Source organism: Anser brachyrhynchus (genome assembly GCF_964034855.1).
Source record: "Anser brachyrhynchus genome assembly, chromosome: 1".
In the NCBI taxonomy this organism is placed as follows: Eukaryota; Metazoa; Chordata; class Aves; order Anseriformes; family Anatidae; genus Anser; species Anser brachyrhynchus.
Window position 1 is genome coordinate 147,491,702 of NC_137694.1, and position 14,600 is coordinate 147,506,301.

Here is a 14,600-nt window from a genome sequence, read left to right on the forward strand (position 1 = left end):
ATGACAAATGGCCAAATATTCAGTGTTAACGTTGGGAGCAAGGATAACTTAGCCTGTGGCTTCAGTGATGTCATAGAAAACAGGGCTGTGAAAAGAAATAATATGTCATGCAACCACATCACTCGATGTTTTTGATAGGGATAACATTTTTACTCTTAAATATGTGCATTTATTGAAGAGAGTATCACTGAGCGTGAGATTGTTTTGCAAGTATATGATGTTGGAAGTGAGAATCTCTTAATGATGCCATTATGAATAAAACCAGGAATAATACTGCTTTCCACAACAGAAAATGGTACCAATTTTGTCATAATCATTGTATTTTTCAGGAAAATCTGAGGCAGTATGTTGATCGCATTTTTACTGTAATTACTAAGTCTGGTGTAAGCTGTCCTACAGTGATGTGTGATATTTTCTTTTCACTGAGAGAATCAGCTGCCAAACGTTTTCAAGGTGAGTTTTTCTGTATTGCTTCATTTTGTATCTCTGATAGCTTTTAAACGTAGGTGTAATCTAGAAGTCTGCATGATCCATGATAGATTTAGTCATTGAAGATGATATTATCCCAAATACAGTTTGGGGTGTGTTTTTTTCCCTGATTATAAATGCTGTTTTTTCCTTGATTATTCATTCCATGAAAAACAGTACTTGTGATGATTATGAGTTTTTCTTAAATATTCAAAGGAATACAATATTTTAAAAGAGTTTATGTTGGTGTATATTTATGGTTTCAGTATTTACGAAGTATGCTGTTTTTAAATGTTCCATTTTTCGTAATGGCTCGTTCTGAAGGCTCCATGCAACTGAAGTATTTTCTTCTCATACATCAACTTGCAATAAAGGCCAATTTATTGGAGTCATTGCAAGCTCATAGTCCTGGGAGGCCCATGTGCTGCAAAGTTTTTTTTGGCTGTCAAGAAAGCTCTTTCCACTGCCTCCTAGTTGTTTCAGCTCTGTGAGAATGGGTGGGCAATATCAAACTAGGATCAAGCAAAACAGCTAACCTATGTATTTTCATGAAAGGAAGCAGATTAGAATAATGATTTGACTTGTAGATAGGTACATTTCCAGCACACGTTTGAGTTAGCTTTCTGAAGGCATTCTGGCAATTGCAGAAGGCTTTAAAGGAGGGATTATTGAAATACTCAGTAGAAATATTTTTTTTTCAATAGGTGACCTGGATGTGAGGTATACAGCTGTCAGCAGCTTTATTTTCCTGAGATTCTTTGCTCCTGCCATTCTTTCTCCAAACCTCTTTCAGCTTACACCACACCACCCTGTAAGTATTGTATCAATTTCTTCGAGCTATGTATATGGTTCTGTCACCACAGTCAGTCTAGCAAGATTCTTTCTTCAATTCTTTTAATAGCCTCTAGGAGAAATAGCTTTGTTAGTTCAAAGATATGCTATGTCTGTCTTGCATATGGAGAATGACTGTATGTGAAGAATTCAGGAGGTATGGGAGGAACAGTGAACTTTAAGGTCAAACAAGGTAGATGGTCTCATTTTTACTGCCTTACATTAATGCTAGGTTGATTGTCAGCAACAATTGGAGATGTTTTGGATGTTAAGCAACTTATCCAAAACTTTCAGTAGTTGTTTTTACTGGGAGTGGAGAGGACCTGAACAGAAAGTCTTTAAGATAGACTTTAGTTTTGCAAGTGATTAGTTTTCGGAAAACCAAGGCAGTGGGGTAGCTTAATCTCTCTAGCTTTGGGAGCGACTGGTCTTCAGAGAACCAAAAGCAATGAGGTGGCTAAAGAGTCAAAAACCTTTAAAAGAAGCAATGCTTTTCCTATAGTGTTTTATTGGGCCTTTTCTAATTTTATGTTAATTTTCTACAAGGAGAATAAGAAACAGGATGTTTTATATATCCAATCCATGTTATACTGTTGTTCTCTTTGCTAGGACCCTCAGACTTCTCGAACTTTGACACTTATCTCTAAAACCATTCAAACACTGGGCAGCCTATCAAAATCTAAATCTGTAAGTATGTCTTTTTCATTTAAAGGTTTAACTCAGGAAAGTGATTTCTTTTTCAAAGCTTTTATCACTCATTTTAATTAAGCCTTTAAAATTCTTGAGTAGCACTAGTTTTAGGCAAAACTACTTTCATCTGCTTTGATTATAAGGCTCACATGCTCACAGGAAAAATAAGCCTGTCTTAAACTGAACTACATTTTAGTAAAGCAAAATTGTGTGCCCAGCCTAGAAGACTGTTCCAGGGCTTTTCATTCCTTCCTTCTGGAAGAACAGATAGTGATCAGGAAAACCCGTGAAATTCTCTATTTGCATCTGATACATGATAGCAGCTCTACAGGGTTTTTCAGATTGTCTCCGCATTTTAAAGCCTTAATTGAGAAGAATATCCCAGTAAAGGGAAAGGCAGTGCTTTTCCTTTCATACCGATTCTGTTTATTGCCAGTCAGTGGTGAAATGAGATCTGGATGCCTGTGCTCTGTACTTCTAAATGAAGTAAAACTTGTTTAAATAAGGTACCAAACTGCTATATCTGGTGATAATTTGGGGTTGCTGGTGGTCTAGTTACGATTAACACAGGCAATTGTAGATGAATTTGTACCTCAATTAAGAGTCCTTTGAGGCAATAGAATTCATACACTTTTTGTCAGCTTTTAGGACCAGGATTAAAAGCCAAAGCAGAAGCTTGAAGCTTTTGAATAATGCATTATTAACTGTATTAATTGAGCATCTGGGATGTGTTCTATTACCATTTGAAATAAGAATTTGGTACTCCTGAGTGTGTGCTGTACAATGGGAAAGTAGCTTTTTGTTTATTTTACCTCTGGCCAGAAAGACAAAACTCCTATCCGCGGTGGTTTGTCTCATTGTCTGCTACTGTTAACAACAATATTTTAGGTATAAACTGTATTACGATATGCATGGTTTTGGTTTTGTATTTCAGGCTAATTTCAAGGAATCCTACATGGCTACTTTTTATGACTACTTCAACGAGCAGAAATACGCAGATGCAGTAAAAAATGTACGTAATGTAAATGTTCTGAATCATCCTTGCGTGTTGTTGGAGCTGATGCTCAAACCTAGAATGTACTGTTTGTGAACTAGGGTTTGTGTACTAGAAAAGGCAGGCTCCCAATTATTGTAATTTTGAGAATGCATTAAATTATGTGCATGCCAATATTATAATCTCGTTGGGTCTGCTTCTATTTAATAATTAGGTTGGATCAATAAGCTGCTGCTTACTGCTCGAGTCATGGGCATGCTGCATAGGATGCTGCAGGTCTGTCTGAAAATTGCCTAGTCCAAAAGGAATTGAAAGATAAGCGTAACAAAAGAGAAACAGGAAAAGAAGGGCTGGTCATCTGCAGCTTTTCTGCTTAGGAGCATTTGTGCTATTTTTAGTTTACAGCCCAGGAAACCTCCCAGATTCCTCAAGTATCTGCCAGTACCCTTCTGTTTGACTACTTCTACAGTATGTCCTTGTAGCACCATGTTGGACTAACGTTAAAGATTTTAATTTGGGTAGTGCTGTACTGTCATTTTATTTATGCTTTTTGTTCACCTTTTAGTTTCTAGATTTAATTTCATCTTCAGGAAGGAGAGATCACAAGAGCATAGAGCAACCTATATTGCTTAAAGAAGGGTAAGCATGCATGTGAAACAAAACCCTCTGAATGTGTGCTTGCTACAATTCTAAGGCAGCTATCTTTTACCCCACCCCTATTCCATCTGTGTGTTCAGAAAAGAACGTAGGGCAATGATTGTATTGCTGTTTCTACTCTCTGTGGCTGCTGTAGTTGATTTTAACATCCTTTTGTTTGTTTTAAACACCTTATATTAAGTGCGTTTTGAAATACATGGAGGAAAAAGAAGCCTGTAGACCTTAATTAGCACAGTTAATGCAAAATAAATTTAAATCAGCCCTGTGTTAAGATCAAGTTTTATTTTTCTTTTTTTTAAACCACAGTGAAAAAAAGCTGTAAAATTTCACTGTGAATGCTGATACTGAATATCTTAGTGAGGGCAAAGCCTGCAAATGGGATATGCTTTTGCTGCCCTTTAAAACACATAGGCTAATCAGGGCCGCTTTGAGGAAAATTTGTGTTACATTTGGAACAGTTTCTGGTTTTAGTACCTTTCTGTTTTACGGAACCATGTTCTATATGCCATACTAGTTTTAGAGACTAAATGTTGGCATTTTTTGTGTTAAAAAATGAGTTAAGATCATCTAAGTGCACTGTTCTTTGGGCTGGGAGGAGGAAAGTAAAAATCCGAATTCCTCCGGTCAGAACTTAGTAAGCTGAACTCTTGCTGAAAGTAAGCTTTCATTGTAGCTCTAAGTCACGTAAAAATCAGATTTTCAGTAAAAACATGACTGCCACTTCCAGTTAGCCTCAGCAGTTCAGTTCTCTGATGAGGGTCAGTCCCTAGAAGCCAGTTTGTCTGTTTTAATTCTGTACATTTATCATTCTTTTGTTTCTGAAAAGAATTGTATCGTTTGTAACATTTTCCCTCTAACTCTAAAACATTATTGTTTTTTTCTGCCTCTGTCTTTCTTTTGCTCCTCTCTGATTTTTTTCTGTCTTTTCTTGCTCGGCCTGTGGCTGCTGTTGTAAGGACTCTTAAACTAACAGTAAAGAAAGTTGATGGTAATAGTTCGTGCAGGTAAGATGGTAGGGGCAGTTGGTGCTTTGCTGTAGCTACCGGCTGACAGCATGTCCTTCCTTCACAGCAGTAGACTTGTCTGACTTAACTTCGGGAAGGAAGTAGTCTGTTTAACAATCCTGAAATGCCTGTGTAAAACCAGCAGAAAACATTTAAACATTTTGTTATTTATTTCTTACGTGTTGACCGAGTCCTTTTTTTTTTTTTTCCTCCTTAAAACAAAAACTTGCTGAAAAATAGAGAATTAGGGACTTTTATCTGTAGGCAGAGGCTCCAAGAAGCACTGAAATTTGCTTAATATTCAGTGTATATATCCTGAAGAACTCACTGTAGTTAAGAAGTAGAAATCACAAGTAGTTAAGAAGTTGCACTTCAAGTAGCATTCATGTAACTCGTTCTCAAGGCTGCAGAGTAGGCTTCAGCTACTTCAGTCTTTCCTGATGTTTGCATTATTGCCATGCTGTGTCATGGAGAGCGGGTGGGGATTTTCACAGCCTTTTGTTTGATTATTCTCCAGTTTCATTGGCTGGTTAGTGGGGTGTCTCCTTGTCTTTGCGATGTTTTTATTTGATTTCCTTTTCTTTTTTTTTTTTTTTTTTAATCTATCCTTCTATTAAGAGTTTCTAGATGGAAAGCTATAGCGTATGTACTTTTCAATGGATGCGTAGTACCAAAGATTCTAGTCACTGGCACTTGGGTTTGCTGGCATTGGTCATGCCATCACTGCTTGGTAGCTGTCTGCCTGGTTCTTCGCAAAAGGAGGAGAACTCCAGGGAGAACCAGTCCTGCCATTCTTGTGGGTGAAAGCTGCATGCTGATGCTTCCAAGCAAAGCTAAGGCAGACCCAAAGTCAGGTCCACCATAACCACAAGAAGAAAAAGCTTCTCTGGCCATCCAGCCCTGGAATGGGGTTCATCTTCAACTGTTTGTTTTTTTCCTTCATGCTTCTGACTGTTTGCTCCGACTTCTCACACATTCTGCTAATATTAGAAACATTTTTTTTTAAATTGACCTTGAAACTTCAGTGGTTTTGAACAGTTGACACCTATCTGTGGGAAATCAAAGCACATTCTTCCCTCAGCTATGTCAGCTCTGAAAAATTTAATTAGAAATTAAATAATACTGCTCTTAGCTCTGCAGTACGGAGTTCGCATTTCTCAGATAGGGAGGCTTAGTAGGAGTCTTCATTTCTAAGTCACCTTTTAAGTGTTGGCATGAAAAAAGAAGAGAAACCAACTTGCAGAGCATATTGTCCAGCCCAAGGATATCTGCTCTTCCCTTGAAATTTGCTTTAACCTTGAAATATACAAAGAGTGCCACCCCACCAGTGGGGCCTGCTAATGATCTAAATGATATGGTTGTATTAAATCTTTCTCATGGAATCCAAGAACAAAGACTGAGACAGCAAATGACCATTTTAAAAATGGGATGAGTGTGTAACTATAACTGATTAACAAAATATATCTTTTGCTCTATACAGTGCTTGTCAGCTTTTGCCCATACTACTTGGAATGGGCAGCAGGCACCAGCCCAGCTGGTAACAAAATAGTTAAAGTCTGAAGGAACTTGGTTTTCTGTTTGAGCTTTGAGCAGCCCTGCTGTTCAGTTGGATGCAATGCAATTGTTTCTGACTGAAGATACCCAAAGCAAGAAATAGGATTGGCTGTTCGAAGCATTTTAGCTCTGCTATTGAAAATCTTCAACCAAATCACTTGCTGTTCAATCTGTATGCTCTTTGTGCTGCGTAGTGCTTTCCTACCTGATAAAAACTACTCTGTAGTAAGTAGTTTTTACTGCCTCCATTGTACAGTTCTGTATTTCGCACAATAGTTAATGTGTAGAGTAGCTGTTATCAAATCCCTACTGCATATGCATACACATTTTACACCAAAAGTGAGGCTGAGCAGTATGAAGTCACCAGGCTTTCCAAAGTCACCTTGAAACTTTTGGATTGATTTAGTGGTTAGGAAGGCGGCGGATGCATCACAGTTCCTTGTAAGCTAATTCAAGTTTGAAATTAATTAAAACTGACAACTCACTAAATGAATGCCTCTCCTCTGCCAAAAAAAGGGGGTTGTCCTAGCTTTCAATCATCAAATTGCTTTGAATTGCTTATCGAAAACCCATTTCTAACTGCAGCATCAATGTGCAATTGCAAATGGCGTTGTGGAGCATCCTGATTTTTTCTGAAGCATGAGAGTGACTAAAGCATGGCAAGACACAGTCCCTGTGCTCCAGAAGCCTTACACTTACCTTTAATAATTAAACGTACTCTAAACGTTTTGAGCTTAAAAAAAAAGAAAACTGGTAGAGTTGTGTCAGGCTTAACAGAACCTTTTTCTGCTGTAGTAGGAAATCCTTTAGCTGGATTTGGAACAGAAGAAAGAGCACATGCTGCAGTTCAGCTAATTAACTAGAGTCCCTGTATCCACTACAAATCAAGCTTCTTGTCTTGCCCCATATCTAGATCTGGAAAAAGGACAGGCTTAACTAACAGATGCACTAAACCTATCCAAATGTGACTTTCCTTTCCTTGTCAAGACAAGGCCTCAATAATGAGAAAACATGTATGCATATATATATATATATATATATGCATGTAAGTGTAAAATCTGGTCTATTGTAACAACCATTGTCCTGTTTACTAGGTTCATGATCAAGAGAGCACAAGGAAGAAAACGATTTGGTATGAAAAACTTCAAGAAGAGATGGTTTCGCCTGACAAATCATGAGTTCACCTATCAGAAAAGCAAAGGTAACAAAGGTTTGCCAGGCTTTTTTTTTAATTTTTAAACCATACTTTAAAGTGAAGATTAAATATGAAGATAATGTAAGAACTGAACACTGATACCTAATCTGTAACTGTAGAAGGCACAGCGCAGAGAAGTTTGTCAGCCTTTATTTTCTTCCCCTTTTTTTAGTATATCTGTACTGACTGCTAGAGAAGGCTCTTGGATAGCCCAAGATGATATAAATTAGCAGAATATTTGATGTTTTTTGTTTAATATTAATTATTAGCATTATCTGTAGGTTTCACAGTTACCTAGGAAATTGTCTTAGGAAACAAAACTCAGGGGCTCAAATATTTTACCCTGGGATTTGGATTTGGATTGAATATTGTCAGGTGCGTTTCTGCTAGTTCTTATAAATTCTGCAGCATTAGCACAACTGACTGCAGTAGTCAGGGATTTGCAGCTTTGAACCTGCAAATATTTGTTCACTTAATGCTGCCTAATATCAAGAATTTTGCTTTTCACAAATCGTTTCTGTTGGTTCAGTAGTACGCACCAAGTATCACTCCCTTCTATCAAATAAATAAATTTGGGGTGAGAAAGATGAGGAAAGATGCTCAGATCGTACTGGTCATCATTTCACACTCAACTTTGGAATCTTACATCACCACCATCAAAATACTTCAGCTCGGCTGATAAGAACGATTTCTTTCACCGCCTCAGTAAATATTCTGTGTCCTGCTGCAGCAGTCAGTTTCTCAGAGATTTGCTAGCATAACGTAGTGCTGCTGAAAGGAGAAATGAAATTAAGGTAATGCTTCAGGACCATGCTGGTAAATCCCTGCTGAGGGAAAGATTTTCTTTCTATGCAGTCAACATGACCTTCAAAGGAACTGAATCAGCCCTAAGAATAAGGGCAGAGGGTGAAGTTGAATTTTGAATAAGTTGCTCAGCGTCTATGTATTCGTTCTGCAGGTGATCACCCTCTGTGTAGCATTCCAATTGAAAACATTCTGGCAGTGGAAAGACTGGAGGAGGAATCCTTTAAAATGAAAAATGTAAGTAGGTCATCTTCATTAACTTACTTGTTAGGCTGGTCTGGATCCATCAGCCTAATCGCCTTTTTCCCTTTTGTAACGTGGATTGGGTTTCTATTGAAAGACGTACAACCACAGCTGCTTGTTCTGTATATAGTAGCAGGAGTTTCCAAAAGTACAGCCCATTCAGATTCTTATCAGTCCAGTCAGCAGTCCTTGGGTTTCGTGATCCGCAGCACACTCAGTACTGACCACTGCTGATCAGCTGTCTGGGCTCCACAGTGTTGGGCACAGGTAAGGTAATCGAGTCCCTCCCCTGTCTGTCAGACCTCTCTGTTGGGAAGGAAGGACTGCTTGTGCTTGTGAACGATTACAGGCGTACACTTGAGATAAAACTTACTGGGTATGGAGAGGAGCTGAGCTCTAATTCTGATTAACTCCTCAGTGAAAACATTCCTTAACTTGCGCTGAGTCTGCTGGGCTAAAATGCATTCAGAATCTCTCCTTATTTAAAAGACTTATTATAGGGAAAATATCCCGTTATTGTTAACAACAGAAGATAGTATTGTGAGCATGAACAGAAACTGTGCCGTTTTTGGCTGCTTGAAGTCAGTATTACCTAGGAAATGAAGGTGACTATGTCCATTCCAGAAAGTAAGGTCCAGAGTCTTTCCATAAGCAGTAGAAAATACCATTGTCACCTTCTCCTGGTGACGTTTATGTTCCCATTTATCTTGCTGTACATAAATAGAAAGCTGCAGCAAGAACAGAATTCTCAAGACACCACAGCAGATGTATTTGCAATGGATATTCCATCATGGGTACTAAGTATGATTAAAGATACACGTTTTCTATAAATATTCTCTATGTATCTATGCTCTGAATTGTACCAAATCTATTTTTATTACTCTGATAAAGCTGCATGTCTGGCAGTAAGGCTAGTAAGGCTGTGCATCGCCTTTCAAGCGGCCTTCATCTTCCTTAAGCACACTTTGGCCTAGAGAATGCCTCTAAGTATTTCTCGGGTCTTCTGTGTTGCATGAGAAGCAACTGGTGGTTTTGGTAGTGTAAAGGTCTTGCAACCACTCGAAATTCTTGGCTTAGTTGTTGCCATGTGCTAGTTCACTTGGCTTGGTATCCCCTTACACAAAGCCATACCCCTTAAGTCTGTCCCTTTGTTGTAATGCAGCAGGCTCCATTTACCCCTTCAGGACATTGAAATTCTCTTCCCTGTAGCTGTGTGTTAACAGAGAGTTGAGCTGCGCACTGCCATCTTCCTCTTTCCTTCCTTCCCCATTCCCCAAACTCGGATTGCCAGTCATGTCCTGAAAAGTCTTATTAAAAGGCCTCTTTGTGCATTTTGGCAGTGCTGGACTGACACTAGCAGCTCATCCACGGCTGTTACGTGGAGGCCTTTGTGCCTTTCTAATTACTGTCTAGTGTCTGTGGGGATACTAAATCCAGGGAAATGACTGTTGGAGCTTCTGTTTCCTGCTGTAAGTGATGTTGTAATTACAAGACAGCTGTTCATTCGCAAATTAGCAAGTATATTTGCAAGCAATTTTGAAGGATGTGCACCTGAAAGTGTACCAAGGGAAGGAGAGATGGTGCCTGGTGCCAGCCTACAACATTCTCCTGACCTGCCAGGTGCAGAATTCAGGCCAATATTTCAGCTCTTTGTAATACACCAAGGTGAATCTCAGTTTTCTTAGAATATCCTGAGTTGGAAGAGAGCCATGACGATCATAGAATCCAACTCCTGGCTCTACACAGGACCACCGCGCACCTCCAAAATTGATGTTTTATGCCTTTTTGTTTTTCTCTCTGAAGTAGAAGAGAAGAACCAGCTGTTTGGAAAATAATATTGCAAATTATGTGGGCAGTGCAATGACTAATGGCTTGAATAATCAAATGGGAAAGTAGAATGGGAAAAGGATAATTTAAGAATATCTGACAGAGGAAAAACCATTAAAATTAAGTATTTGCAGAAGGTAAAGGAAATGATAAGTGTTCATCATCAGCGTAATCAAGCAGTAAGGCTGGACATCAGAAACTTGCCTCTTCAAGGGGAAGAAATGAAAGGCAATTGTGCCGTCTTGGAGAAGAAGCTGTTTTGGACAGGCAGGGGAAGCTTTATTTTAGATTTTGAGTGCCCGAGCCATAAGGCAGAATTAACATGTAGCAATTCGAACCACCCCCAGGCAATTAAAGAGAAACAGAGAAAATGCATTGCTGTGATTTGCTAATAGCAGCTGTGGTTGGGTGCAGAAGTGTGGAAGTTACTAAAACGAAAGAATCGTGCTGAAGTAAGTGTTAAAAAGACTACAGATAAAGCAAAGTTACAGTTAAAGCAAAGCCGTCCCAAAGGTCGGATCCAGATTCTCATTTTTAGTCTTTCCTGCCTCCTTCTGACTAGCATTTCCTTTCAGCCCTGCATTGCTTCCTTCTGCCACCCATCCAAAACTTAGAGCTGCGACATTACTAAAATTGTGTCCCCGAGGCTTGCGGAGGCCCAACCAGCGAGTTGATATTAGCTGCTTGTAAATCATCACCTCAAGGAACAGTATCTTATTCCTTGTACCAGGTGAAAGGTCTTCTTGTTTTAAGGGCACATTCGCTTTCTTGATTTTGTGTTGAACTGTATTTATTGGCGCGTTCTGCGTGCTGTTTTTACTTCAGTAAATCCATCGGTCTGAGCCCAGTCCTAGGTTCGCCAACTCAGTCGGGTGGTTTATTCTGTGGTTGACTTCTCTGTTCGCAGATGTTCCAGGTGATCCAGCCTGAAAGAAGAGTCCTGTATATCCAAGCAAATAACTGTGTGGAGGCCAAGGACTGGATCGATATACTCACCAAAGTCAGCCAGTGCAACAAGAAACGCCTCACGGTCTACCACCCCTCCGCCTACCTTAACGGCCACTGGCTTTGCTGTAAAGCTACTGCAGATAACACTCCTGGCTGCACACCCTGCACAGGGTAAGGATCGGTACCGTGCCGCTGCTCTGGATACTGCCAGGGCCACGTGTGTCAGTGCACCAGACGTGCAGGCAGTGTCGTGTTTTCAAAGGCCCTCTTTGATGTCACTTCTGATGCTGTCAGTATCTGCAAACCTCGGTCAAAATGTTGAAATTTTTAGAGTTCAAAACATTGGTAAGAGTTGACCATAGGATAAAATATTTTCATTCTGATCGTCTACCATTAGTAAATATGCCAGACATCCCTTCAATGTTTTGTTTGTAAATTTCTGAAACAAAGATCTGCTTCTGGATTTAATTCTAAACTGATCTTTTCTGAGCAGGCTACTCAGGGTCTCTGTTAAATGAAGAGGTACAGTCTGCTTCCCAGGAAACTATTTTCGTCTAAACTGAGAGAAGCAACAAGTCTGCAGCGGTAGTTAGTCTCAGAATAGAAGACCTGGATAGCTGGGAATTCAGTGCTTTGGCTCCTCCATCTGGTTATAATAGATTAATTCACCAAAATGTTTGGCTACCGGTACAGTCTTCTCTTTCAAGTCAGAGTGAAAGCACGCTGGATAAATCCAGGCATAAAGAAGTTTGAACTTGGCTACCTTTTCTCTTGGGAACAGTAGGAAGTTTTGTGCTCCATTCCATGTATTTTGTTGGCTTTCATGAGTACTTGCTTTCAACACGGAAGTTGTATATTTTCATCCTCGTTAAGTGTTTTTTTGTGCCATAATACACCGTTTAACATCTAACTTCTGCCTCTCTTCCTGACCCTTACAGAGGCCTGCCAGCAAATATACAACTGGATATAGATGGAGATAGAGAAACTGAGCGCATCTACTCTCTTTTCAACTTGTATATGCCAAAATTGGAGAAAATGCAAGGTAAGGGGGAAAGATCTTTGCACCTCTGACACCTAGCAAGGCAAAAATACCTTTGAAAAATTGGATGTTTCAGTTAGAGCAACCTTGCGGATCAAATCCTGATTAGCCGTTACTTAATGTTTCCCCTTCTGCTGCCTTGAGGCAGTTTCATGGATTATTTTTGTAGCAGCGTGCAGTCTCATAGTCTGTACAAAGTTCTTTGCATAATAAACAGTTGTTTGAAATACGGTCTTAACCGCAGCATCCTAAAATAGCATGGTTGGAGAGCATAACTTGGATTCTCTGAATTGACAAATCGGAGCGTGGACTAAACCAGAAGTTTACTGAACCCGAAAAGAAGCACCAGCAAAGTTGAGGTGTCAGGGGAACATGGGTTTATATTACCAGAAGCCACGTGCACATTCCCTGATTCAGATCCCCAGAACAGGCTGGATCCAAACGGATTCCCTCGACAGGCTCTTCCGGAATTATCAACAAAAGATGACCTTTGGGTGTCTGGAGCGATGAGGAGTGAAGTTTGGGCTGAGAAACCCTTAAGAGCTAGGGGGAACGAAGATGTGATTTAAAGGATAAAAGAAAGAAGAGACAGCAGAGGAAGTTAATACTGGTAGGCATGCCAAGGAAAGTATCTGGTGTACACGGTGCCAGACGTGAAATCCCAGTTTAGCACAGGGAGTGGCAGGGAAGCCTTCGCTGTGGCACTGATCTTTAAATAGCACTGTTTTATAATACGAGATAAGTTGGCGGTGTCAAACACGGATTGGAAAGCACTTTAATCCAGTCCTGGCCACCAGGCAATTGCAAACTGAAGATCCTCCAGCACTTCCGAGCTGTCTGAACCAGTGCCCAGCCTGCCCCTGTTCCGAATCCTCCCTGCCAGAGCCAGCGTCCAGTCTCAGTGTCAGGGAAAAGGACGCGGGCCTGGCGCAGGCAGTGCAGCAAGGGGAAGGTAACTCGACAGCTGAGACTGGAAGAGCAGCACAGCTAGAAAGCTAAGGCAGAAGAGTAAAATTCTCTCTTCCTAGCGTGCTCACCTACAGTGCCAAAGCAGATCACATCATGAATGTGTTGCAATTGTCCGTGTAAGCAGTGTCCTGATGTCTTAGCCAGGAAGGCTCCCAGGTAGGGTAGGAAGGGAATATTACGACTTGCCCTTCTTAGAATATTTCCTTAAGCAGGCAGCAGTCATGACATATTGTCCTTGTGCTTGTTGTGTGAATCTTTTGGGGGTAAAGTTGTAAAAACATCTTCCGTGACTACTTCAAACTGAAAGTGTTTTGAATTTGGTCTGCTGTGAAGTGCCATCCATGCTGCTCAGCTGCTGCGCGTGAATGTAACCTGTCCTTCTGACACAGGAACACTAGGTTTCGTACAGCCCAGTCCTGCAGCGAAGGGGCAGAGTTAGGCCTGGCTCCGAGTTCCCCAGATGTTTGCATGGTACTGCTAGTGGTAATTTGGGTGAGAGCGCTGCCTGTGCGGCAGAGGACAGCTTTGCACAAAGGCAGGCCTGCTCCCCTTTCCTTGGGAGACTAGGAGGAGGGAACGGGCATGAGCCAGCCTCTGTGCCTGCAAACAGCCCAGCAAAAGGACAGGGACCTGCTCCTTCTGCTGTTGCTGTCAGTGTTGGCCTCAGTTCTGTGGTAGTTCTGCTGAATCAAACCGAGGAGAATTGCTGGCCTGCATGGACCCCAGACTGAGTATTTTTAGTCTGCTTGTCCCACTTTTGCTTTTCTCCTACCTGTCTGATGCCTATTCCTGTACTTTTTATTTTTCCCCAGAGGCCTGCGGCAGCAAATCTGTGTATGATGGACCTGAAGAGGAAGAATATTCTACATTCATCATCGATGACCCTAAAGAGACATATAAAACACTAAAGCTGATTATTGAAGGTGTTGGAACTTTAGAGCAGGAGCACGCTCAGTATAAGAGGGATAAATTTAAGAAGACAAAGTATGGAAGCCAGTAAGTATGGGCTGTCACAACAGGTTAACAGTCCCAGGAAATGGTATTTCCCTTGCTTGTGTTCTGGCCTTCATGTTCATGTTCAAAAAAGATCCTGAAAATACCTACAAAGTAAGATTTTGACTTTGGATATCACAATATTTTAAATATGTAAAGCATAAGGAATGTTTAAATGCTTATTTTTCAGTTCATAAAAGAAATTCATAAAAATAAGTGTGATTATTTTTAATTTTGAGCCTATGCTCATGAAACGTGCAGTAGATACCAGAAGGGATGTGTATTTATGGGTTTGTTTTTGAGTGTTGGTTTAAAGATGCAAAGAATGTACAGCCACATGACCTTAGTTTGTGTCCACATAAATAAAGGAGAGCTCTTTGCATC

General features: G+C 40.3%; 1 protein-coding gene across 5 annotated transcripts in view; it reads left to right on the forward strand.

Annotated features, from left to right (window-relative positions):
* Positions 1 to 14,600, forward strand: part of RASA3 (RAS p21 protein activator 3) — a 164,214-nt gene that overhangs the window by 147,533 nt on the left and 2,081 nt on the right. For 3 of the 5 annotated variants that reach the window (XM_080577052.1, XM_080577050.1, XM_080577048.1), the window contains 10 exons: positions 330 to 453; positions 1,173 to 1,279; positions 1,909 to 1,986; positions 2,924 to 3,001; positions 3,549 to 3,622; positions 7,293 to 7,408; positions 8,352 to 8,434; positions 11,175 to 11,386; positions 12,154 to 12,257; positions 14,036 to 14,219. In XM_080577052.1, coding sequence (XP_080433178.1) covers positions 330 to 453; positions 1,173 to 1,279; positions 1,909 to 1,986; positions 2,924 to 3,001; positions 3,549 to 3,622; positions 7,293 to 7,408; positions 8,352 to 8,434; positions 11,175 to 11,386; positions 12,154 to 12,257; positions 14,036 to 14,219 — 1,160 coding nt within the window. The remainder of the gene's footprint in view (positions 1 to 329; positions 454 to 1,172; positions 1,280 to 1,908; positions 1,987 to 2,923; positions 3,002 to 3,548; positions 3,623 to 7,292; positions 7,409 to 8,351; positions 8,435 to 11,174; positions 11,387 to 12,153; positions 12,258 to 14,035; positions 14,220 to 14,600) is intronic. The other 2 variants (XM_080577051.1, XM_080577049.1) reach the window with 1 other exon arrangement.